Below are 22208 nucleotides of genomic sequence, written 5' to 3'. Positions count from 1 at the left end.
AGGAAGTGTCCACAAGACGGCGGCACTTTCTCCTGCCAGCCTGTGGTTCCTCAAGCAAACAGAGCCTCAGGGCAAGTCCGCTTGAAGGGTGCCCCTCTCCTTGCTTCTTTCCCCTAAAGCCTCACAGCCCCTCCCTTCTGGACCTGTCCGAACCGCGGCTGCAGAACCTTTCTGAAGGTGCTTCCCTGGTAGCTCAGTTGGTAAAGGATCTGCCTGCAACGCAGGAGACGCGGGTTCGGGAAGATCCCTGGGATGGGAAGATCCCCTGGAGAAGAGCAAGGCTACCCACCCCAGTATTCTGGCTTGGAGAATTCCATGGACTGTATAGTCCATGGGGTCACAAAGAGTCAGACATGACTGAGTGACTTTCACTTTCACTTAGAAGCCCAGGAGGCTGCGCTTTCAGGAAGGAGGTTTGTGGCAGGATCCCCAGCACCAGGAGACATGGAGGCTGGGTGACTGTTCTGCCGACGGAACCCAAAGGCCCCGGCTGCCTAGGTTTTCCTCGGGACTGTAGTCCTGGGCAGAGACAAGCAGAGAGGTTTCAGGTGGGGCTCGGGACAGGGCACCCTACCTGGCTGTGTCGACCTTACCCTAGGGAAGACATGGGTCCAGTGTCTGATCAGGCTGCAGGGATGCGATCTCGCTCCAAGTTCCAAGGCTTTGAGGGGAAAGAGTGCTCCCTGCTCTTTCTCCCTTTCTGGAATGTCGCGCCAGTAGTCTCTTGGAGTATAGTCCTTTGGCAAGTGGTGTTGTCGTCAGTGTTCAGCCGACTTGTTTCAGGTCTTAAGCACATTGTGGGGTCTATCTATTCTCTCTTGACTGCCACTCCCATAGAGCTTATTGCAGAGGTTGAGGAATGTGGTCCCCATCAGGTCCCTGTGGTTTTTCTGTCTCAGATACAGTTTTCTTCGCACGTGAAAAAGGAACGAAGAAGGAAATTTTTCGGATTATTCATTACAGATAGAGATTTCTGTATATAGGATTTAGGTCCAGAATTCTATGTGTGGATGGAGGCAGGATGGAGATAATCCTGTGGATTATTTTTTACAGACACAAATGTCTGTGTCTGTTTTTGGCCAGACCTCCTGTGGAATTCATCCTCATTGCTGTTTTTTTGTTTTGGAACCCTTTTGGTGTCTTTCAATTCTAAGCGTCTCTTATGGATTGTAAATTTCTTCCTTTGCATCTTTTTCCCTTTGCTTCAGAAGGGACGTCACATGCAATTGTCTGTCTCTGTCTAGCTTGCTTCCCTCAGTTTATTATCTGTTCAGCTCCATCCTTGTGGCTACCAGTGGTATCACTTCATAACTTTAATGGTGGTGTTTTTCGCTGAGAAATAGTCTGTCACATATTTATCCCTCATCTCGTTCTCCCCAGGGATGGTGTGGTGGTCCTTGTGAGCTGGTCCTGGGGTGAAAATAGGGTCAGATCCATGGTTAAGTGGTAATGGTCTGTCCACATCCTTGTGGTATGTATGGTGATCATAAGTGGTGCCCCGCTTTTTCTCCCACACCTCAGACATGACAATTGAGTTTTTGGTCTTTTTGTATCTTTTGTATCTAATTCACATTTTTCCCCAAGTGAGCATGCCTGCAGTTATTTTTAGTCCTTTATTGTTTCTTTGTATTCTTGCTTTAGAAGAAGTTTGTTCTGTCTTGTTCTTGCCATGTGGCCTTGGACCACTTCCTAGAAGTGTCCACATTTGTTTCTTTTAAGGAGATTGTGGTGAGAATTAAATGACTGAGTGGTGACTGAGTGGACTCTGTAGGGCCTGAGCAGATACTGACAAGCAAAGTACATTTGGCCTTTGAACAGCACCAGTTTGAACTGTATGGAATCCATTTAGATGTGGGTTTTTTTCCCGCAATGAACAGTATGATAGGATCCCCAGTTTGTGGAATCTGCAGATTCAGACCATGGACCTGGGGGTGGGGGTTGGGTGGACTGTAAAGTTATACATGGATTTCCCAGTGCACTGCCTCGGAGTCCGTCACCTCCAGTCATTCAAGGTTCAGCTATATATTCTGAATGCTACAATTCCTGGGCTAAATGCTATGGGAAAAATAAAATTGGAAAAATGTGGAAAAATACGTGAGCAGAAGGCCTCACTGAGGGGGGGTGATACTTGAGCTACATGACAAGGAGTCAGCCAGTGGGGACATCTAAGGAAGGGCACTCCAAGCAGGGAACAGCCGCGCCGAGGTCCTGCCGTGGGAACAAGCTCCAGTTTGAGGAATGTCAAGGAGGCCAGTGTGACAGAGTAGTGATGGGAGTTGGGATGTTTAGAAAGTAGAGCCTACTGTCTGGCTTTGTCTCACTTGGGAAGGAGGAGCACAGGGGTCTACAAGGGTGGGTTCTAAGCTGGAGCACTCACTCTCCTTAAGGGCCAGAGGTGATGGGCATCCTCTCATGAGCTTGTGTGATCTGTATGCCCTTCCGGACAGAGGAAGATAAAAACTTTGCATTGGGCTGAGTGCTTCGGACGTGGTATTTTCCATTCTTGTGTGCACTGTGCCAAGTGGAAACCATCATTACTCCTGTTTTACAGATGAGAAAACTGAGGTGTGAAAGGGGGCACTCCTATACCCAAAGCTGTAAACTTAGGTAAAGGAAGTAATGAGCTTCAACTGACCAGCAGGGGTACCTGTGTGTATTTGGAGGGTGTCTCTGTCCCCTTAGGGGGCCTCTCGGAGCCCTCAGGGCACTGGGCTTGTTGTTCATCACCCCTAATCTGTGATGCCAGCAGATCGCACAGCGGTGGGTGCTTGTCCCACATCTGCCAGGAGAAGAGGTCTTCAGAGGCGGAGGGTGGAGATGCACGGGGCTCCCTTGCATGTTTCGGCTGCCGTGGGGGGACATCGCTGGAGGTCTGTCTGGACAGACACCAGGGCCCTGCAGACGTGAATGGCAGGGCTCCCAGGGGACGTGCACTGCTGGAGGTGTGCTCCAGCCTGGGCTCCATCACCAGGTGGACAGTCTAGCCTGGTCCCTGTAGGTCACTCCACTCCTTCCCATGGCTGGGAGATGCCCCCTCTAAATATAGCCCTGTGTGCTGAGCTCACGTCTATTTTCAGCTGAGGTTGGGAGGTGGCCAGGCCTTCGCCAGGCTCTCAGCGGAGCCACTGCTGCCTCTATCGGGTCCTGCTGGGCAGTCTCATCGGCCCCCCGCCTGCCCACTGCCCGCCATGTCAGAGGAGACCCAGGAAGGTAGGAGATGATCGCTGGGCAGGGAGCGGGTAAGACCCCAGTACTGTGACTCTGTGGACTGTGGAGAAACCAGGCTCCTGTCCCACCGACCTCACTTCCTTGACATGTCATCAGGCCCCGTAGCCCCTACACGTGGAGGAAGGGCCTCCCCTGCAGGGAACGCCTCCTCACCTCATACCTGTCCCCCCTGCGAAGGACAGCGGGAGGCATTAGGGGCAGCTCCCCAGCTGGGGCAGGGTCACCTCCAGGCGTGTGTGGGTGTGGATGGGGCAGGCTGGTCAGGGAAGGTCTGCCTTCAGGGAGGACATAGGATTGGGCGCGGCGGTGGTCTTGGGAAGCATTTAGGCACGTGGCTCAGGGACTGGGAGTGATTGGCTTCTGGCCTCCACATGGGCCTGTGTGGCTCCAAATGGCTAAAGGTTGGGGTCCCTCGGCCTGGCCAGACTGACTGCTAGTTACAGACTTTGGTGGCCAGTCTCCCAATTGCCCCACTTTAGGCAAGAGGTATGGAGGCTCAGAGGGGGAGCACAGGGACCCGGGCAGCTTCCCATACGATGCTGGCCAGCACGTGGGACCAGCTGGTTAACTCCCCCCGCCCCAGCCACAGTTCCAACACTTTACACTGAATGGGAGGGGCCTGGCCCTGGGTGTGGGACTGTGCTTCCTTTTGAGGTCTTAAGGATGATATTTACTATGTGTTTTTCATGGTCACAAACAGAATCTAATTCAATTTTTAGTGTGGAAAAAGCACAGCCAAGTGCACAGAAGGCGTTTAATATGATCCCAACCCAACACCACCCAGACAGCGTCAGTTTTTGTTTTACATATTTTGAGCATCTGAGAGGCCAGTTTGAAGCAGATATGAAAGTCAAGGTAGTATTCTAAAAGCCAGAGACCCAGAGAGTCCCACCACCCTTGGCTCTACCTGGAGCTGTCCTCCCAATGCCCCCAAATTTGTTATCTAGCTTCTAGCTAGGCTTCTGGAGGTTTTTTATATTTATTTATTGTTATTTTTTTGGTCGCACTGTGCTGGCTTCTCTAGTTGCGGTGAGCAGGGGCTACTCTTTAGTGCGCAGGCTTCTCACTGCGGCAACTTCCCTTGTCGCGGAGCACAGACTCTAGGCGCCCGGGCTTCAGTACTTGCAGGACGTGGGCTCGGTAGTTGTGGCACACAGGCTTAGTTGCTCTGCTGCTTGTAAAGTCTTCCTGGACCAGGGATTGAACCCGTGTCTCCTGCACTGGCAGGTGGACTCGTACCCACTGCACCGCCAGGGAAGTCCTGGAGATCTCAAGGGGCCAAAACTTAAAGAGGATGAGGGGGGAAGAACCACCATCTTCTAACTTAGCAAATATGTATGTGAACACTTACATATATAAAATTTTTTTTTCAGTGGAGATGCCTAATGGTGGCGATATATCATACTCTTTTAGGGGCTCTGGACAAGTATTCTTGGGGACAAGCTGATGATAGCTAATTCTATTTCTGGGAATCCATCCTTAGTAACTACCGGGAAATTGGGGGGAAACCTTTGTATACATCTTTTTCTAGGAGTTATTGAGTTCAGAAGGAAACTGGAAACAACCTCAATGCCCAGGCAGCCTGGAAGGGGAGACCTCACAGGCAAGTGCAGCAGTTAGATAACAAAGGCGGTCTCCTTGTGATACTGAGTGAGAAGAGGGTCTAGCAGCATCAGGCTGGACGTGTTAGAGGAGGCAGAGTAGAGGCCAGGAGGGAAGGGCACCGCGCTGGCTGCTTCTGTTGGGGACAGGAACAAGGTGCCAGGCACAGGCTGTGTGGGGAAGACTGACAGCAGAGGCTGCAGCAGCGAGTGTCATGGACTGTGGGTTTATTTCTCCAATGATCTGGCAATGAGCAGGCAGAGAGGAATACCTGAAAGCCCCTGCGCTGCCTGGGAGGAAACAAAGCTAAGTCAAGTGCACTTCCTGCTCCTGTGGGTGAAATAGGCCCACGTGGTTCTCGGGTTGTCTTGGCTGCAAATCACAGGTCATTTTTGAGTTGGTTTTAGGGGATTAGGAGTCCGAAGGCCCCTTCTACCCCTGCTGCCGCTGGACGCCCTCTGGAAGGTGGGGGGGCCTGACCCACTGGCTCAACCAGCCCCACACTGCCCCTGCAGACGCCGCAACACCGAGGAGCAGGGCGCCCCTGGCTCCCAACCACGTGCGGGAGGTGTGTCTCCACCGGGTGGAGTCCATCAGCGACCTGCACGACGGCGGTGAGAGGGGGCAGGGGGCGGGGAGGAACGCGGGCACACCTGCCCGCCCTCCTGATGCCCCCTTTGCCCTGCAGGTCCGCTGTGCCCCTACCTGGCCGAGGAGGGGCAGCCGTGGGGCGAGCTGCTGGGCGTCCTGCCGCCCTCACTGTGCGCCCAGGCCGGCTGCGGCCCGGTGCACAGCCGCGGGGCCTTCCTGCTGCTGCTCGCGCTGCTGGTGCTCACCTGCCTGGCGCTGGCCGTGCTGGCCGTCTACCTGAGTGGTAAGGAGGGCGTCAGGAGCCAGCGGAAGGGGGAGACCGAGGCAGTGCGGGGCTGGGAGGGCAGGGTGTTGCAGGGTGGCACGGTCTGATCATCTCCCCACCCCGGCAGTGCTGCAGAGCGAGTCCCTCCGCGTGCTGGCGCACACGCTGCGGACCCAGGAGGAGGTGCTGCTCAGACTCCGGCTCGCCAGCCTCAGCCAGCTGCGGAGGCTCAACTCCAGCGAGGCCCGAGCACCCAGCTGAGATGCTGCTCGGACCTGGGGCCTGGGGGTATGTGCTGGGGAATAAAGTGGCCGTTGGCAGCTTTCTCCTCTCCCACTGCTGCTCCTCACGACTTCCTGGGTGTGGTTTTGGTGTAAGACCTGATCTGACCTCACAGCTGCCCGCCTCTCTTGCCTTCTCGGGCCGAGCCAGGCCAGGCCAAGCCTTCTGGGGCCGAGGCTCCGCCTGGTGTGGCCCAAGGTCCAAGGAAGCCACACTAGCCTCCTGGCTCCTCTTGGGGCCTGTCAGCACCCACTGGCCTCCTCCAGATGGCGGGTCCAAAAGCCTAAAACTAGCTGGTCACCCAAACTCTGCTAGGCCTCCTGGAGGGGTCCAGTCTCCACTCTCAAAAGGCAGGCTGGGCTCTGGGGAGGGGGAGGAGGGCCATGGCGGGGAGACTTTTGGAGGGCACAGGTGAGCGGAGGGAGACGGGGAGCCCCGCGGCGCCCAAACCTGGGTGGGAGGGACGGCAGAAGAAACAGCCAGGGCCACAGAAGGCTGCGTGTTCTGTTTAATTTATCTCTAATCAATCATCTTTAAAAACCAGCACAAAAATCCACTCCAGGTAGCATCACCTCCTCACTGTGGTGTAGTGGCATTTGTCCAAGCCCCCCCCCCGCCATACACACACAGGAAGTGACTCAGCCCAGGGACACAAGGCCTGAGGAAGGCACAGCCTTCTCCCTGCCCCGTAGCCCTGAGGCGGGGGAAGAGGCCACAGGGATCCCAAGTGACCACCAGCCAGCCCAGCCCTGTATCTCTCTTTGGTTTTGTCATTAAAAAAATAAAGGCGACAGGGAAAATAACACCTGGCAGGAACCAGATGTTGCACTGTCTTCTGTTAAAAAACCAGGCGAGGACGCGGACAGTTCCTCACAGGACGTCCGCCCGCTTGTCCCGCACGCGGCTGCGCGCCTTGGTCCTGGCTCTGAAGGCCGCCGCGTTGTACAGGTGCTGGGGGGGCAGAGAGGGGGCCGCATGAGCTGGGGAGGGGGCGGCCCAGGCCCCTCCTCCAGCCCCCGCGAGCACGCCAGGCCAAAGCAGTGGAGGGGAGAGAAAGGGGGCGAACCTTCTCGAAACGGGAGATCTTGCAGGCCTTCAGGGCGGCGGCATCCAGCACCAGCACCGGGCCCAGGCCGAAGATGTCCCGGAGCAGCTCGTTGTTCTGGGGGCCAAGGCGGCTGTGAGCTCGGATCTGCGCGGTGCAGCCCCGGGGGTGCCCCCTCCCTGTCTGCCCACCCACCTGGAGGTGGTGGTGCAGCCCGGAACCCAGCGCGTCCTTGAAGGCGGCGTAGACCCGGCGCCGAGCCCAGCTGTCCACGTAGAGCACCTCGAGGCCGAAGCGGATGGTCTCCTCCTCACACTCGCCGCCCTGCAGGTGAGAGGGGCCAGGACCGGGCTCGGCGGCTGTGCTCGGGGGTGGGGTGGGGGGGCTGCACCTGTGGGGGCCGCGCCCCTCTGCACGCACACCTCGACAGAGTGCAGCACTGCCCGGAAGATGCAGCGCTGGCGCCGGCGGTCGGCCTTGGCTCGGTACTTGTTGCTGTCGGTGGCAAGAGTGCGCAGCTCGCCGCAGAGGGCCTCAATGTCCTCATAGACAAAGTCCTCCTGCAGCGGAGCAGCCGAGGACATGGGGGCCGGGCCTGAGCGCCGCTGGCTGTGAGCCCGGTAGGGTGGCCCCAACTTTTCCTTTTCCCGAGGGAGCCGTGTTCTTCTCTGCCTGACCCCCACCCCCTCCGCCCCCAATCCCTCCTCCTTGGCCCTTGCCTTTGCCAGACACCCCGGCCAGGGGGCCTCTCAGAGCACACAGCATCTGAGCCTGTGGGGGCCACGTCCCCTCCCTAGTGACCTCAGGCTGCCTTGCTCTTTGGGGCGTCCTGTGCACCCCACCCCAGACGGGCAGGAGGCCCCTGCAGGCACCCTCCCAGGCATGCCCCCGGCTCTCACACCTCAAGGTCCCGGGCGAGCTCAAAGAGCAAGGCGATGGTCTCCCCGGCAGCCATCCGCAAGTTCACACTCTCACTGGATAAGAGCTGGGGCAGCCGGGGTAGCTGCCTGGGGAAGGGGCAGGCTGAGCCATGTGTGCAGGTAGGGGGGGGCCTCTTCACCCCGGCCCTCCTGCTCCCGAGGCGGGGGCGCAGCGCCCCTACCTGTCCAGGATGGGGCCGATGTGCGTGCTGGGGCAGATGGTGAGGAGCAGCGCCCAGGCCTGCAGGGCGGCGCAGAGCAGGCCCTGCAGGCTGGTGGGGACTACCGGGCTGGAGCCCCGCCCGCTGCAGGACCGGCTGAAAACACCTTCCAAGCAGGTGAGGCAGGAGACCAGGTCCTGGGGGGAGCACAAGGAGGCAGGGGAGGGGCTCAGAGGCAGAGCTGGGGCCTGGGGCGGGGCTCTCCCACCGGGGCCTCAAGGCCACTCACCTCTATGTCCGCAGCGGCCACGTAGCAGCCCAAGCCGAGAGCTGACGCGCACTGTTGGGAGGAGGGTAAAGCCAGGTTGTGGTCAGAGGCAGGCTGGGGCTGACCCTCAGAGTGGGGGGGGGAGCCTGGAGGCAGTGGGGGATGAGGTGAAGGTGGGGTGGCCCGGGGCGAGGACACTCACGTGGAGCCGGGCGGCAGGGCTGGCTGCACTGTCGCTGAGCACAGAGATGAGCAGCGGCTGCAGGCTGTGGAAGAACTCCTCGCCCTTGGGGCCAGGGCCCAGCTGCACGCACAGCAGGCCCAGCACGGCCGCGGCCAGGGCCTGCTCCTCGCCCTTGCCTGCGGGAAGGCCTGCGGTCAGTCCAGGCGGCGAGGGCCAGCACCCAGCCGGTTCAGGGCACCCTCTCGCACCCCTGGGCCCAACCTTTCTTGAGGCACTTTTCCAAGGCGTCAGCCAGGGTGAGGCGGCGCTCCAGCAAGAAGTCAGGGAGCAGATGGGCTGCGAGGGCCAGGCGCAGGCTCTCGAGAGCGCCCTGCCGGGTCTTGGCACTGGGGGACGGAGAAGGGGTTTCGTGGACCAGCCCGCCCTGGCACCCAGTGTGGGCTAAGCAGGGACGCGGGACGGGGCTGGCTGGAGGTCGGGGTACCTCTTGTCCGTGAGGCAGTCCACAAACTCCTTCACCTTCTCCTCAAGGTCCTCCTGCTGACCCTGCTCTTCCACGGCTTCCCCCCCTGCAAGGCCAGCTCGTCATGCCCCTTCCGGCCTACCCCCGGAGCCCCGTGGGGTCCCCGCTGCACCCCATCCTCTCTCACCAAGGCTCTCCTCAGCGGCGGTGCTCAGCTGGCTGGGACACTCGCTGGTGGTGCTGCGGGCCTCGCTGGCTGCCTCGTCCTCACTGGAGCCTGAGTCAGCTTGGGTACTGCTCCGGGCACCTGGGGAGGGTAGAATGGGGCGCTCGGTCTGCCCTGGTGGAGGCGTGATGGTGGCGCCAGCCTCACGACCCCGCGGGACAGGATGCTGCCCTCCTCAAGGCTGACTGATGCCTGAGACCCTGAGCCAGGAAGGCTGCCTGCAGTGGGCAGGGGCCAGGCCCCACCTCAGACAACCTGGCAGGCTTGGTGGGCAGGGCCTCCTGAGGCTAGAGTGTGCTTTTAGAGGAGACGTGAGCTGGGCCAAGGCAGAAGGGGCTGCCCAGACCCCACCTTGGCCTGGAGTAGGGGCACATCCAGGCAGATTCTGGGGGACCTGGATCACCGGCCCTGATGATGCCCCAGAAGGCTAGGGCCTTAGATTACAGAGTCTGACAGACCAAACTTCACATCCCTGCTGCATAGCTTAACGGAGGGTAACCAGGTCAGGGGCCTTAGTCTTCAAAGCCTCACTCTGTCCGCAAAAGAGGTGAAAAGCACCTCTCTGGGGCCAGCAATGCAGACAGTAAGTACACAGGTGACTAGTCCCGGCTGTTTGGCGGGTCAGCAAGCTCCCCCACCAGCACTGGGGGCTGAGATCCGGGTCCTAGTGGGTGTGGGTGCCCCAGGCCTCAACCACACGCTCTCCTGAGCTCCCCTGGGCCATGCCAGGCCTTCGGCCCAGAGTGGGTGGACACAGAGCCTCCTCTTGACCCTGGGATATTCAGAGAGCCAAGTGGCCCCTGGCTTCGGGAGCCCTTGAAAAAGGTAAACACGGGAAGGTGTGTGGGTCAGCAGCAGAACTGGACACTTGTGTGTAAGGGCGGCAGCCACAGCTGAAGACCCAGACAGTTCCTGCTCACCAGGCTGACCCTCCAAGGTTGCGGGGTGGGGGTGGGGGTGGGGGTGGTGTGCAGCAGAAGATGGGGCTGCAGAAGTCAGACCAGGGCCCAGGACAGGGTGCGCAGGAGACAGCCTGTCTTCAGGCATCCTCAGAGAAGCCTGGGCCCGCAGAGAGGGGAGGTTCGCATGGCTGTTGAGTGGTGCATCTGGGATAAATCAGGAGGTTAGGATTGACATCTGCGTGTGCTAAGTCGCGTCAGGCGTGTCCGACTCTTTGTGACCCCATGGACTGTAGCTCACAGGCTCCTCTGTCCATGGGATTCTCCAGGCAAGAATACTGGAGTGGGTTGCCATGCCCCTCTCCAGGGGATCTTCCCGATCCAGGGATCAAACCCATGTCTCTTGTATCTCCTGCACTGGCAAGACGGTTCTTTACTCCTAGCGCCACCTGCCCGTAAAACTGACATATACACAGCAGTGTAGGAACATAATCACTGAGGCCTAATGTAGAGCACAGGGAATTCTACTCACACTGGGTCAGAATCTGTACGTGTGTGTGTGTACCACACACACACACAGATCTGTATGTATAACTAAACCATGTTGCCGTACACCTAAAAAAAACACCACATGGTAAATCAAATATACACCAAAATAAAGTAAAAATTCAACCAAAATGGAAGGAAAGGGAGAGAGGGGATGAAAGCGGAGGGGAAAGGGAAGGGAGGAAGAAACAAGGGAAGGAGAGGGAAGGCAAAGGTGAGTGGGCACCAGCCACCCCAGGTCAGCTTCCTCACCCAGGACAGTCCTGCCTACGGACCAAGATGACTGAGCGCCGGACGCCCCTGGAGCCCGGTCAGTGTCTCTCCTCCGCTGATTCCTTTCTTCCATACTCTCTTGTTGTCTGTTTCTTTCTCTCTCTGTCCTTCTCCTCCTTCCTCTCTCTCGCTTCATCCTCCCTCCTCTCTTTCTTCCTTTCTCTCTCGTTCCCTCGTCTCTCTCACTTTTTTTCTCCCTTATCTTCCAGTCTCTCCCTCTCTCTTTCTGTTTTTGCATTTTCCGCTCTCCCTCTCACTTCCTTTCCTGCTTCTTTCCTTTGTCTCGTCCTGATTTTTTTCTCTCTCTCCCTTCCCTCCTAGTCTGTCTCCCTCTCTTCTCCCTTCCTTCCTCTTTGTCTTCTTTCTTTCCTTCCTTCTCTAATTCTTTTTTCCCCTCTCTCCTGTTTCTTTCCCTTATTTTGATTCCTTCCTCTCTCTACCCCTTCCTTCCTTCACTTTGTTTTTCTTCTGTATCTTTCTTCCTCCTTTCATCTGTTTCCTTCTCTCTCTCCCTCCCTTTCTCAATTACTTCCTATCTCTCTCCTTTCTTTCTTTCCCTCTCCTTCTATCTCTGATTCTATCTCTTCTTTCTCTTTCTCTCCTCCTCTTTCCCTATCCTTCCTCCTCTCTTTCTTTCTTCTCTACCTTCCTGTCTTGATTCCTTCCTCCCTTGATTTCATCCTTCCTCTCTCTCTCTGCTTCCTTTCTCTCTTCCTTCCTCATTCCCCTTCTCTTTCACTGTCGTTCTCTTTTCCTCCTCCTTCCTTCTCTCTCACTCCTTTCCTTCCTCTCCTGATTCCCTTTCCGTTCCTTCCTCTATCTTCCTTCGTCTATCTCTTTGACCCTTTCTCTATCTTCCTTTCTTCCTCTGTCTCTATTTTCCCACTCTCTCATTCTTCCTTCCCGTCCCCCCTTCCTCTCCTTATGATTCCCTTTGTCTCGTCCTTCCTTCCTGTTTCTTTCTCTTCCCTGTCTTCTCCCTTCCTTTCATTCCTTTCTCTTCTCTTGTCCTTTCTCTCTTTTGCTCTTCCTTCCCCTGTTTCTCTCCCTTAGATTCCCTCCCTTCTCTTTCCCTTTTCCTTCCTTCCTCTTTCAGCTTTTCTCTTCCATCTCTTCCTTCCTTCATTTCTTTCTCTCTTCCCTTCTTTCTCCCTCCCTTTATTCCTTCCCTTTCTCTCTCTTCCTTCCCCTGTATTTTGTCTTTTGTTCTTCCTTTCTACTTCCCTTCGATCCTTTCTCTTTTGTCTCTCTCTTTCCTCCATTCTTCCTTCCTCTCTCTCTCTCTCTTTCAGTCTGTCTTCCTCCCTCTCTTCTGGTTCTCTACATACTCCTTTTTCTTTTCTCTTTCACCCTTCCTTTCTTTCCATCTGTTTCTCTTTCTGTGTCTGTCCTCTTTTTTCCTTCTCCTTTTCTATTTCCCTCGTTTCCTTCTCTCATTTTCTCTCTTCCTTCCTTCGTTTCTCTCTTACTCTCCTATCTTCCTTCGTCTCTCTCTCTCCCTTTTTCTCTTACGCTCTGTAATTCTATAACTTCCTTCTTCCCTCTGATTTTCGTTTGCTCTTTCTTTCTCCCTTCCTTTCTTGATTCCTTCTTTCCTTCATTCCCTCCTTCTCTCTCTCCTCTCTTTCTCTATTTCCCCCTCCGTCTTTCTCTGTTTCGATCTTGCACTCTTGCTGTCCTCTCTCTCGCTCTGTATTTCTCGCATTCTCCCTTTCTCGATTCCTTCCTTCCTCAATCTGTTTCTCTTTCTCTTTTGTTCCTTCTATTTAATTCTTTCTTTCCTTCTCTTGTTGATTTCTACCCGTCTTTCTCTAACTCCCTGTCTCTCTCTCTAGCTTGCTTCCTCTCTGTCTCTATTACGCTCATTCCCGCATCTCCCTTTTTCTCTTCCTTCCCCTCTATTTGTCTCTTTCCTTCTTCCCTCTCTCTTACTTTCTTCCTTCCTCTCCTCTCTCACATTCCCTTTCTGCTATCTTCTTCTGTCTTTCTCTTCCTTTTCTATCTTCCTTTCTTCCTCTGTCTTTGTATTTCTCTCATTCTCCCTTTCTTGATTCCTCGTTTCCTCTCTGATCCTTCCTTCCTTCCTGCTGTTTCTGTCTCTTTCTCTCTCCCTCCCTCTCTTCTCTCCATTTCTTTATCACTTTTCTTCCCCCCTCTTCTTTCTCTCCACCCTTCTCTTTCTCTCCTTCTCTAATTCTGTTCCCTTCTTTCTTCTGTTTCTTTCCATTACTTTGATTCCTCCCCTTCTTTCTTTCCCTTTATCCTTTCTCTGTTTTTCTCTCTGTACATAACTCTTTCACTTTATCTTTCTCTTCTGTCTCTATTTCCTTGTCTCTCTCTCCCGCCTTCCCTTTCCCCTATCTCTGATTCTGTCTCTTCCTTCCTCTCTCTTTCCCTATTTTTCCTCTTCTCTCTCACTTCATCTCTTTCCCTATTTATCCCCCCCCCACTCTCTTCCTCTCTTGATTCCTTCCTTCCTTGATTTCTTCATTCCTCTCTCTTCCTTCCTCTTTCTCCTTTTCTTTCTATTTCTCCCTTCCTTCCTCTCTTCCTCTTTCTATCTGGTTCGGTCTCTAAATCTTTCTCTATTGCTTTCACTCTTTCTCTAATGCTTTTTCATTTCTTTTTCCCCTGCTCTCTCTTCCCTTCCTCCTTCCTGTCTTTCTCTCTCTCCTTCTGCCTTTCTATCATCCTCCGTCTCTCGTTCTCTCCCTTTTCTCTATTCTCTCTCCCTCCCCTGGTTCCTCTCTAACTCTCTTTGTCTCTATCTTCCTTCCTTCCCCTCTTGTTTCTGTCGTCTTTCCTTCGTTCTTCTTTCTCTCCTCTTTCCTTTCCTTCTTTCCCACTATCTCTCTCTCTTGCTCTTTCTTCCTTCCTACCTTCCTCCCTCTCACTTTCTTTATCTTTCTCTAGCTTCCTTTCTTCTTTCCTCTATTTCTTTGACTTTCTTGCTTCCTTCCTCCCTCTTACTTTTTCTCTCCCTCCTTTCTCTGTTTCTCTATCTTCCTTCCTTCTTCTCTCACCCCTTCTTTCTGTCCTCTCTCTCCTGCTATCTTTCTGTCTGCCTTCCTTCCCCTGTATTTTTTCTTCCTTTCTGCCTTCCTTCCCCTGTATTTTTTCTTCCTTTCTGCCTTCCTTTGATCCCCTTTCCTATTTTCTGTCTCTTCCTCTTTCCTTCCTTCCTTATCTGTCTCATTGTTTCTTTCTTCATCTTTCTCGCTCCCTTTCAGTCTCTCTCCTCCTCTCTCCCCCTTCCCTCCTTCGATTCTGTCTTTCTCTAATTCTTTCTCCCTTTCTCTTTCCTTCCTCTCCTCTAACTCCTTTCTGTCTCTTCCTTCTCTTTCACTCTTCCTTTCTGCCTTCCTTTGATTCTCTTTCTCTGTCTTTCAGTTTGTCTTTCTTCCTCTCCTTCTCCCTTTCTTTCCGTTTCTCTTTCTGTGTCTCTTTATTTCTCTGTTTTCCTTCCTCATTTTCTCTCTTCCTTGCTTTCTCCCTTGGTTCCTTCCTTCCTTTTTCTTTCAGTCTGTGTCTCTTACTCTTCCTGTCCTTCTCTCTCTCTCTCATCTCCTTTCCTTCTCTCACTCTCTCCTTCCCTCTGTCTTCCTTTGTCTCTTTTATATCCTTTTTTCCCTCTCTCCCTCTCATTGTCTTCCTTCCGTTGTTCCTCTTCCTTCCCTCACTCTTTCCATGACTCTGTTTCTCTTTCCTCCTTCGGTCCTCTCTCCTTTGTGCTCTTTTCCTTCCTTTCTCTGATTTTCTTTTGCTCTCTCACTTTTCATTTGCTTTCGTTAACGCTCTCTCTCTCTCTCTCTCTCTCTCGTTCTCACTCCTCTAGTTCTAGTTCCCCTTGTTCTTTCCTTCCCTGCTCTCTGTGTCTCTATCTTTCGCTCGGTCTCTCTCTTCCTTCCTCTGACTCTGTTCTCTCTGTTGCTCTCTCTTCCTCCCTCTCCTCGTTCTCTTTTGCTGATTCTCTTTCTTCCTTCCTCTCTCAATCTTTCTCTAACTCTTTCCCTCACTCTATCTCCTTTCCTTTCTCTTTCACTATTTCCTTCCTTCCTCTGTTTCCCTCTTTCATTCTCCCTTTCTTCCTCCTTCTCTCCATCTCTGATTCTCTCTCTTGTTCCATCTCCCTTTTTCTTTACTTCTTTCTCCTTTGGTGACTTCTACCCTTCTTTCTCTCTAACTCCCGTCTCTCTAGTTTGCTTCCTCCCTGTCCCTCTTAGGCTCTCACTCACTCACCTCCCTTTTTCTCTTCTTTCTCTGTTTCTCTCACTCTTTCTCTCCCTTTCCCCTTCTTTCCTGTCTCTCTCCACCCTTCCTCTCTCTTTTTCTTTTGCTTTAATTCTTTCTCTCACCTTTCTCATCTCTCTCTCTGTGTCTGTCTTGTGCTCTTTTTGTCCCCCTTCCTTCCTTCTTGTCTCTTATTCTCTTTCGGCCCTCTTTGTGTGTCTCTCATTCTCTGTTCCTTGATTCCTTTCTTCCTACCTTTGTCTCTCCTTCTGTCTCTTTCTCTATCTTCTTCCTTTCTCATCTTTCTTTCTCCCTCTTCCTTACTCTCTCTCCTCTCCCTTTCTTCCTTTCTCCCTCTGATTCTTTCACTTTCTCTTTTGTTCCATTTCCCTCTTTCTTCTCTTTTGATTTCTATCCTTCTTTCTAATTCCCTTTCTATCTCTCTCATAGCTTCCTTCCTTCCTTCCTCTCTGCTCTATTACGCTCACTCCCTCATCTCCCTCTCTCTCTTCATTCTCCTCTATTTCTCACTCATCTCTCCCTTCCTTTCTCTCCCCCTCTCGTTCTTCCCGTTTGTCCCTTTCTCTTTCACCCTTTCTCTTCCTTCTCTGCTTCCTCTCTTCCTCTCTTTTTTCTGTCTTTGTATTTCTCTCTCATTCTCCCTTTGATTCCTTTGTTTCTCTGCCTGATTCTCCTTCCTTCCCCTCTCTCTTCCTCCCTCCTTTCTCACTTTTGCTCTCCCCCCTTCTCTCTACCCTTCTTTCATTTCTTTCCCTTTACCCTCTTTCTCTTTCCCTTTTTCTTCCTTCATCTGTCCCCCTGTCTCTTTCTCTCTCTATTCCTTCCTCCCTCTCACTGTCTACCTCTGATTCTCTCTCTTCCTTCTTTCTTTCCCTATCTATCTCACCTCCTCTCTCTCTCTCCCTTCTGTTTTCTTTTCTTGATTCCTTCCTTCTTTGGTTTCATCCTCCTCCTCTCTCTCCCTTCCTTTCCCTACTTTCCTTCCTTCCTCTCTCTCGCACTCCTTTCCTAATGCCCTTTCTTTCCATTTCTCTTTCCTGCTGGTTTTCTCCCTTCCTTCCCTCTCTGTCTCCTTCCCTATCTTCCTTCCCCTAGTTCTTTCTTCCCTTCCCCCTCCATTTCTTTCACTCTTCTTTCTTTTCCACTATTTCTTCCTCTCTCCGTCTCCTTCCTCCCTATCTCACTTTCTCTCTGTATCTGTTTCTCTAACTTCCTCCTTTCTTTCTCTATTTCTCTTTTTCTCTCACCCTTTCTTGCTGCCCTTCTCTCTCTCGCTGTCTTCCTTCCTCCCTCCCTCCCCTGTATTTCTCTTTCATTCTTCCTTTCTACCTTCCTTTGATCCTCTTTCTCTCATTCGTAGTAATTTTCTCTCTCCGTCTCTGTCTCTTCCTTCCTCTCCTTTCTCGTTCTCTATCTTCCTTTCTTCCTCTCTCTCCTTTTGTCCCAGTTATTCTGTTTCTTTCTTCCTTCCTGTTTCTGCCTCTTCCTCTCTTTTTGTTTCACTACCTCTAATTCTGTTTCCCTTTCTTTCAATTTCCCTGTCTCTTCCTTTGTCTTTCTACCCTTCTTTCTCACCTTTTCTTCCTCCCTCCCTTTTTTCTTCTCTCCCTTCTATCCTTACTCTCTCCTTACCTCTTTTTATCTATCTTCCTTGATTCCTTCCTTCTGTCATTTCTCTTTATTGGTCTCTTCTCCTTCCTCTCTCTCTCGTTCTAACTCCTTTCTGTCTCTCTCTTCCTTCTGTTTTCCTTTCTCTCCGTGTATTTCTCTTTCTGTGTCTCTTTTGCTCTTCTCTCTACCCTTCTTTCTCTTTCTCTCTCCTTGCTGTCTCTCTTTTTTATTTCCTTCCTCCCCTCTTTTTTTGTTCTTTCTTTCAGTGTCTCTTTCTCTCATCTCCCTTCCTTCATCTTTTTTTACCCTCTTTTCCTCCCTTCATTCCCCCCCCTTCCTTCCATTGTTCCTCTTCTCTATTACTCTATTCCCGATTCTTTTTCCTCCTCTCTCTCTCCTTTGCTCTTTAACCCTTTCTCTCGTTTCCCTACTTTCTCTGATTTTCTTCCCTTCCTTCTCCCTCTCTCTTTCCTTTAACTCTTTCTCTCTTCCTTCTCCCTCTCTCCTTCCTCCTATAGTTGTGTCCCCCCCATTCTTTCCTTTCTCTCTCTCTTTTCCTTCCCTCCTGTCTGTGGGTCTTTTGCTCTCTCTCATCCTCTCTCGTTCTCCCTTCCTTGATTCCTTCCTTCCTCTCCATCTCTCTCGACTTTCTCTTTTGCTCTTTCTCTCCTCTTTCTCTTTGTTCCTTCCTCTTTCACTTTCTTTAACTCTCTTTCCCTCATTCTATCTTCTTGCCCGCTTTCTCTTTTCCTCCTTTCCTCCTTCTCCCTCCCTCTCAACATTTACGATTCTCTTTCACTCTTTTCTTCTCTCTCCTTTGTTTATTTCTACCCTTCTTTCTCTAACTCCCTGGCTCTCTAGCTTGTTTACTTCCTCTCTCACATTCTCATTCCCTCATCTCCCCTTTTCTCCTTCTCTTCTCTCTCCCTGTCTCCTCCTCTCTCTCTGTGTCTCTCTCCTTTTCTTTCTCTTACAGTCTTTCACTCTTTCTCTGTCTCCTTCCCTATCTTCCTTCCTCATCTCTTACTTTTTCTATCCTCTCTATTTCTGTCTCCTTTTCTCTTCATTAACTCTTTCTATTTTTTCCTTCCTTCCCCTGGTTCTCTCTTTCTCTTGCTCTTTCCTCCTAACTCCTTTCTTGATTCCTTCATTCCTCTCATTCTTTCTACCCTTTCTGTATTTCTTTTGCTCTCTTTCTCTTCTTTCCTTCGTTCCTATCTCTCTCCTCTTTCTCTCTCCATCTCACTCTCTTTCCCCCTCTTCTTTCCTCCTTCTTTCACTTTCTATCTTTCCCTTTCTTCCTCTCAGTTCCCCTTCTTTCCTCGCTCCCTTCCTCTATCTCTGATTCTCTTTCACTCTTTCTTTCCTTCTCTTTCTCCTTTGTTGATTTCTACCCTTCTTTCTCCCTGTCTCTAACTCCCTTTCTGTCTCTCTAGTTTACTTCCTTCCTCCCTGTCTCTCTTCTGCTCTCATTCCTTCTCCTCTTTTTCTCCCTTCCCTCTATTTTGCTTTGTTTCTGTCTCCTTTTCATTCTTCCCCTCTATTTGTCTCTTTCCTCCTTACTTCCTGTCTCCTTCTGTTTCCCTCTATCTTCCTTGATTCCTGCCTTTTTCTTTCAGTCTCTGTCTCTCTGTCCTCTTTCTTTCTCTCACTCTCTCCTTCTCTCCTTCCCTCTGTCTTCCTTCATCTCTTTTCCTACCTCCCTTCCCCTGTTTCTCTCTCACTCTGTCTCTGTTACTCTCTCCCCTTCCTTCCTCTTTCCGTCCTCTTTGTCTCTCTCACTCCATTTCCCTCTTCCTCTCATTCTATTTTCCTCTTTCTCTCACTGTTTTCATTCCTTCCTCTCTCTCTCCTCTGATTTCTACCTTTCTGTCTCTCTAGCTTGCTTCCTTTCTTCCTCTCTCTCTCTTACGCACTCATCCCCTCATTTCCCTTTTTCCCTTCCTTCTCTCTCCCCCTTTCATTCTTCCCCTCTATTTGTCTCTCTCTTCTTTCTCTGTATCTTCCTTGATTCCTCTTTCTGTCTCTATTTCCCCCTCTTTCAGCAATCCTTCCTTTCTTGATTCCCTCCTTCCCTCCTCTGTTTCTCTTTCTCCTTTTCTATCTTCCTTTCTCTCTCTTCTTGTCTCTTTTGTTATTTCTCTATCTTCCTTCCCCTCCTCTTTCTCTTAACTCTATATTTCTCTCTGTCCTTCTCCCTCTCCCTCCTTCTGTCTTTCTGTCCTTCTCTTTATTTACCTATCGTTCTTCCTTCCATCCTTCCTCTTTTCTCTCTCCTTTATTCTCTTTCTCTATTTCCTTCCTTGCCTCCCTCTCCCTCTGATTCTCTCTTTCTGTATCTGTCCTTCTTTCAGTCTGTCACTCGCTCTCTTACTTTCTTTCCCTTTATCTCTACCTCTCCGTTCCTTCCTTCCTGCCTTTCTGATTCTTTTTCTCTCTTTTCTCTTATCCTCTCTTTCCATCTCTTCATGTCTCTCTGTTTCTTCTATTATTCTCTATTGCTTTCTTTCTACCCACTTTTCATCCCTACACTCTCTCTCTCTATAGCTCTCACTCTCTTTCTCTCCCTTCCTCTCTCTCTTGTCTATTTCTTGCTTTCTAGGCTTGAACCCCTAAGCTGCAAGAGCCTTACATTCTCACCTTGTCTGCAGGTCTGGTTGTGAGGGTATCGTCTGCAGGTCTGGTTGTGAGGGTATCATCTCCAGGCTACTTCCTTAGAGTGGACTCCGACCATTACCACAGCAGCTCAAGCACCCTGTAATAACCTACCTGAGTTGAGGATCTGAACAAGAATTCTTAATCTGTACAGTAGAATCAAGTGGCTACAGAACTCAAACACAACACTGTATATCACACATAGTGCAATAAAGATTGAAAATGAAAAGACAGAACTGCGAATTTTATTCCCCTGAGGCCTTTGCAACCTGGTCTGGTGTCACATCCCTGGGGCCTGAGCTTTATCCCAAGGCTGCACTCGGGTGGGGCTGGAGGAGCTGAACAGGATGGGAGACAGACCCCACTTGACTGTAGTGCCTGGTCCCGACTGGCTGGGACCACAACTTTGGGATGCAGGCTGGCCCTCGATCAACTAAGGAAATCTTAGTGCACCCAAAGGATGCTGGAGCTGCTGGGCAGGAAGAGCTGTGAAAAGTTTCTGGGTACCACAGCTCCTGTTGCTGGGGATCCCAATTAATTAAAGACTGCTTCCTTAATTAAAGACTGCTTCCTTTGAGTCACCCCGCCTCCAAACCACAGCATCCTTAGCATAGCACCTTTGCAGAACCTGGGGTTTGTCTGTCAGGTAGAAGCAGACAGCAGGAGCCTGAAGGTCAAGAGGGACACAGTGATGAGTCACAGACTCTCAGCTGTTTCTTTGGGCACTTCCCACTCAAACGGATGCAGGAGAAGGTGCTACCTGCCCTGTGGCTGTATCTTGCAACAGGAACTTTAAAACCAGCACTTCAGAGGAGTTAAAGAAATCAATTGGAAGAGCTAAATTTTACACTTTTTTAAAAACAAAAATCAACTGAAAGATGCTCAGCATCTCTAATGATTAATAAATGCAAATTAAAGTGACAGCGAAGTAACCCATCACACAAGTCATCAAAAAGTCACTACACAAAAAATGCTAGAGAAGACACACAGAAAGACCCCTACACCACTACTGGTTCAAATATAAACTGGAAATAGCCACTCTGTAGAAAAACTATAAAGGTTCTATAAAAACCAAAAAACAATGCTACCACAAGCTCTGGGAATCCCAGTCCTGGGCCTATACCCAGAGAAAACCATCCTCGAAAAGACACATGAAACCCAACCGTCCTTGTGCCATAATCCAAAATAGAATACCAACTGAAAGCATGGAAATGTCAAACCACAGATAAATGAGGAAAAAAGGCTTGCAACAACCACTCCATGGACTGGTGCTCAGCCAGTAAACACAATGAAATCATGCCATCTCTGGGCACTTGGACCCAGCAAGACATGATTACACTAAATAGACAAAGTCAAAGAAAAACATTGCTTATAACACTTAGAAGTGCTATCTAAACACTGATACAACTGAGGTACCAACAAATAAAACAGATGAGATACTAAAAAGGAACTTAGATTTACCAAAGGTAAAGGTTAGAGAGGAGGAGAATAAATTAGGACGTTGAGATTGTGGTTTTCTGTCAAATAAATACACATACACCCCCCCCCATATATATATTTAATGAGCAAGGACATATGAGATAGCACAAGGCACTCGACTCAACACTCTGTAATAATCCACATGGGTAAAGCACCCGAGAAAGAACAGGTAAAAGTGTATGTGTAACTGAATCAGGTTGCTGCAGAAATAAAAAACAACACTGTGTATCACCTATAATGCAATAGAATATGGAAATGATATTTAAAAAAATAGAATGGGGCCTACCTATTCTATTGCACAAGGCCAGTGTCACCTGGGCAGGGTCAGAGTAGTGAAGCCTGAACTGGCTTGGGTCCCAGGTTGGCCTGGGGTGAATCTGAGAGAGCTGAAGGGTTTGGGCCTCCAAATGAGTGCCACCTTACACCTGTACTTCCTGCTGCCCTCTAGCTGGGACCACAATCTGGCAATGCAAGCTGACCCTCTAAGAGCTAAGGCTAGCCTAGTCCACCTGCAGGGATGCTGGAGCTACTGTCAGTAAGAGCTCTGAAAAGTCTCTGGGTCTCCACAGCTCCTGGTCCTGGGGAACCCACTTAGCGCAGGCTTCCTTTTGGTCGCCCCCACCTAAAACCACAGAACCCTCAATAAAACTCATGCAGGGCTTGAAATCTGTCTCCAGGGTGGGAGGAGAGGGAGCACCCTGAAGGGCAAGAAGGAAGAGGTATTGAATCACAAGCTAATGGCTATTGCTCCCGGCAAGTTCCACTCTAACGGACCACCCAGGAAAAAGGCTTTCTCTAAGGCTCATGAGAAGGCAATGGCACCCCACTCCAGTACTCTTGCCTAGAAAATCCCATGGACGGAGGAGCCTGGTAGGCTACAGTCCATGGGGTCGCTAAGAGTCGGACACGACTGAGCGACTTCACTTTCACTTTTCCTTTTCATGCACTGGAGAAGGAAATGGCAACCCACTCCAGTATTCTTGCCTGGAGAATCCCGGGGATGGTGGAGCCTGTTGGGCTGCCGTCTATGGGGTCGCACAGAATCGGACACGACTGAAGCGACTTAGCAGCAGCAAGGCTCATGAAGGATCAGACTGCCCGAAACACAGGGGAGAGGAAGGGGAAGAGCTGCCACCTTGTGGCCACAACTAGTAACAGCAACTTTCAAAAGGAGCTTCAGGGCACTTAAGACAGGTCTGTAGAGCTGTGAATGACGCCTGCCCTCAAGCAGTATATCCTCTGGTAGGTCAAGAAAATCG

General features: G+C 51.4%; 2 protein-coding genes across 6 annotated transcripts in view; one reads left to right on the top strand and one right to left on the bottom strand.

The window, feature by feature from the left end:
• The first annotated feature begins 443 nt into the window (after positions 1–443).
• LSMEM2 (leucine rich single-pass membrane protein 2) lies at positions 444–6035 on the top strand. Its single transcript, XM_081525408.1, has 5 exons — positions 444–548; positions 3078–3210; positions 5346–5444; positions 5519–5704; positions 5814–6035. The coding sequence occupies exons 2-5, from the start codon at positions 3189–3191 to the stop codon at positions 5945–5947; spliced, it is 441 nt and encodes a 146-aa protein (XP_081381534.1). The 5' UTR covers positions 444–548; positions 3078–3188; the 3' UTR covers positions 5948–6035.
• Positions 6036–6458: 423 nt separating this feature from the next.
• Positions 6459–22208, bottom strand: part of IFRD2 (interferon related developmental regulator 2) — a 39079-nt gene continuing 23329 nt past the window's right edge. Inside the window, exons 2-12 of one of the 5 annotated variants that reach the window (XM_081525385.1) lie at positions 9197–9316; positions 9031–9115; positions 8808–8932; positions 8565–8722; positions 8384–8434; positions 8116–8291; positions 7915–8020; positions 7436–7573; positions 7209–7337; positions 7035–7130; positions 6459–6919 (exon numbers count right to left, since the gene is read on the bottom strand). In XM_081525385.1, the coding sequence (XP_081381511.1) occupies positions 6839–6919; positions 7035–7130; positions 7209–7337; positions 7436–7573; positions 7915–8020; positions 8116–8291; positions 8384–8434; positions 8565–8722; positions 8808–8932; positions 9031–9115; positions 9197–9316 (1265 nt within the window). In that variant the 3' untranslated portion in view covers positions 6459–6838. The remainder of the gene's footprint in view (positions 6920–7034; positions 7131–7208; positions 7338–7435; positions 7574–7914; positions 8021–8115; positions 8292–8383; positions 8435–8564; positions 8723–8807; positions 8933–9030; positions 9116–9196; positions 9317–22208) is intronic. The other 4 variants (XM_081525387.1, XM_081525388.1, XM_081525389.1 and 1 more) reach the window with 4 other exon arrangements.

This window comes from Giraffa tippelskirchi, chromosome 9 (genome assembly GCF_054371585.1).
Source record: "Giraffa tippelskirchi isolate mGirTip1 chromosome 9, T2T-mGirTip1v1.2.pri, whole genome shotgun sequence".
NCBI lineage: Eukaryota > Metazoa > Chordata > Mammalia > Artiodactyla > Giraffidae > Giraffa > Giraffa tippelskirchi.
Note: the sequence above shows the minus strand (reverse complement) of the source record. Positions and strands in the feature narration are given on the sequence as shown.

Coding starts and splice junctions, on each gene's coding strand:
- LSMEM2 (XM_081525408.1), top strand. CDS start 3,189: ATGTCAGAGGAGACCCAGGAAG. Junction 3,211..5,345: donor GTCAGAGGAGACCCAGGAAG/GTAGGAGATGAT, acceptor CTGCCCCTGCAG/ACGCCGCAACACCGAGGAGC. Junction 5,445..5,518: donor CAGCGACCTGCACGACGGCG/GTGAGAGGGGGC, acceptor TTTGCCCTGCAG/GTCCGCTGTGCCCCTACCTG.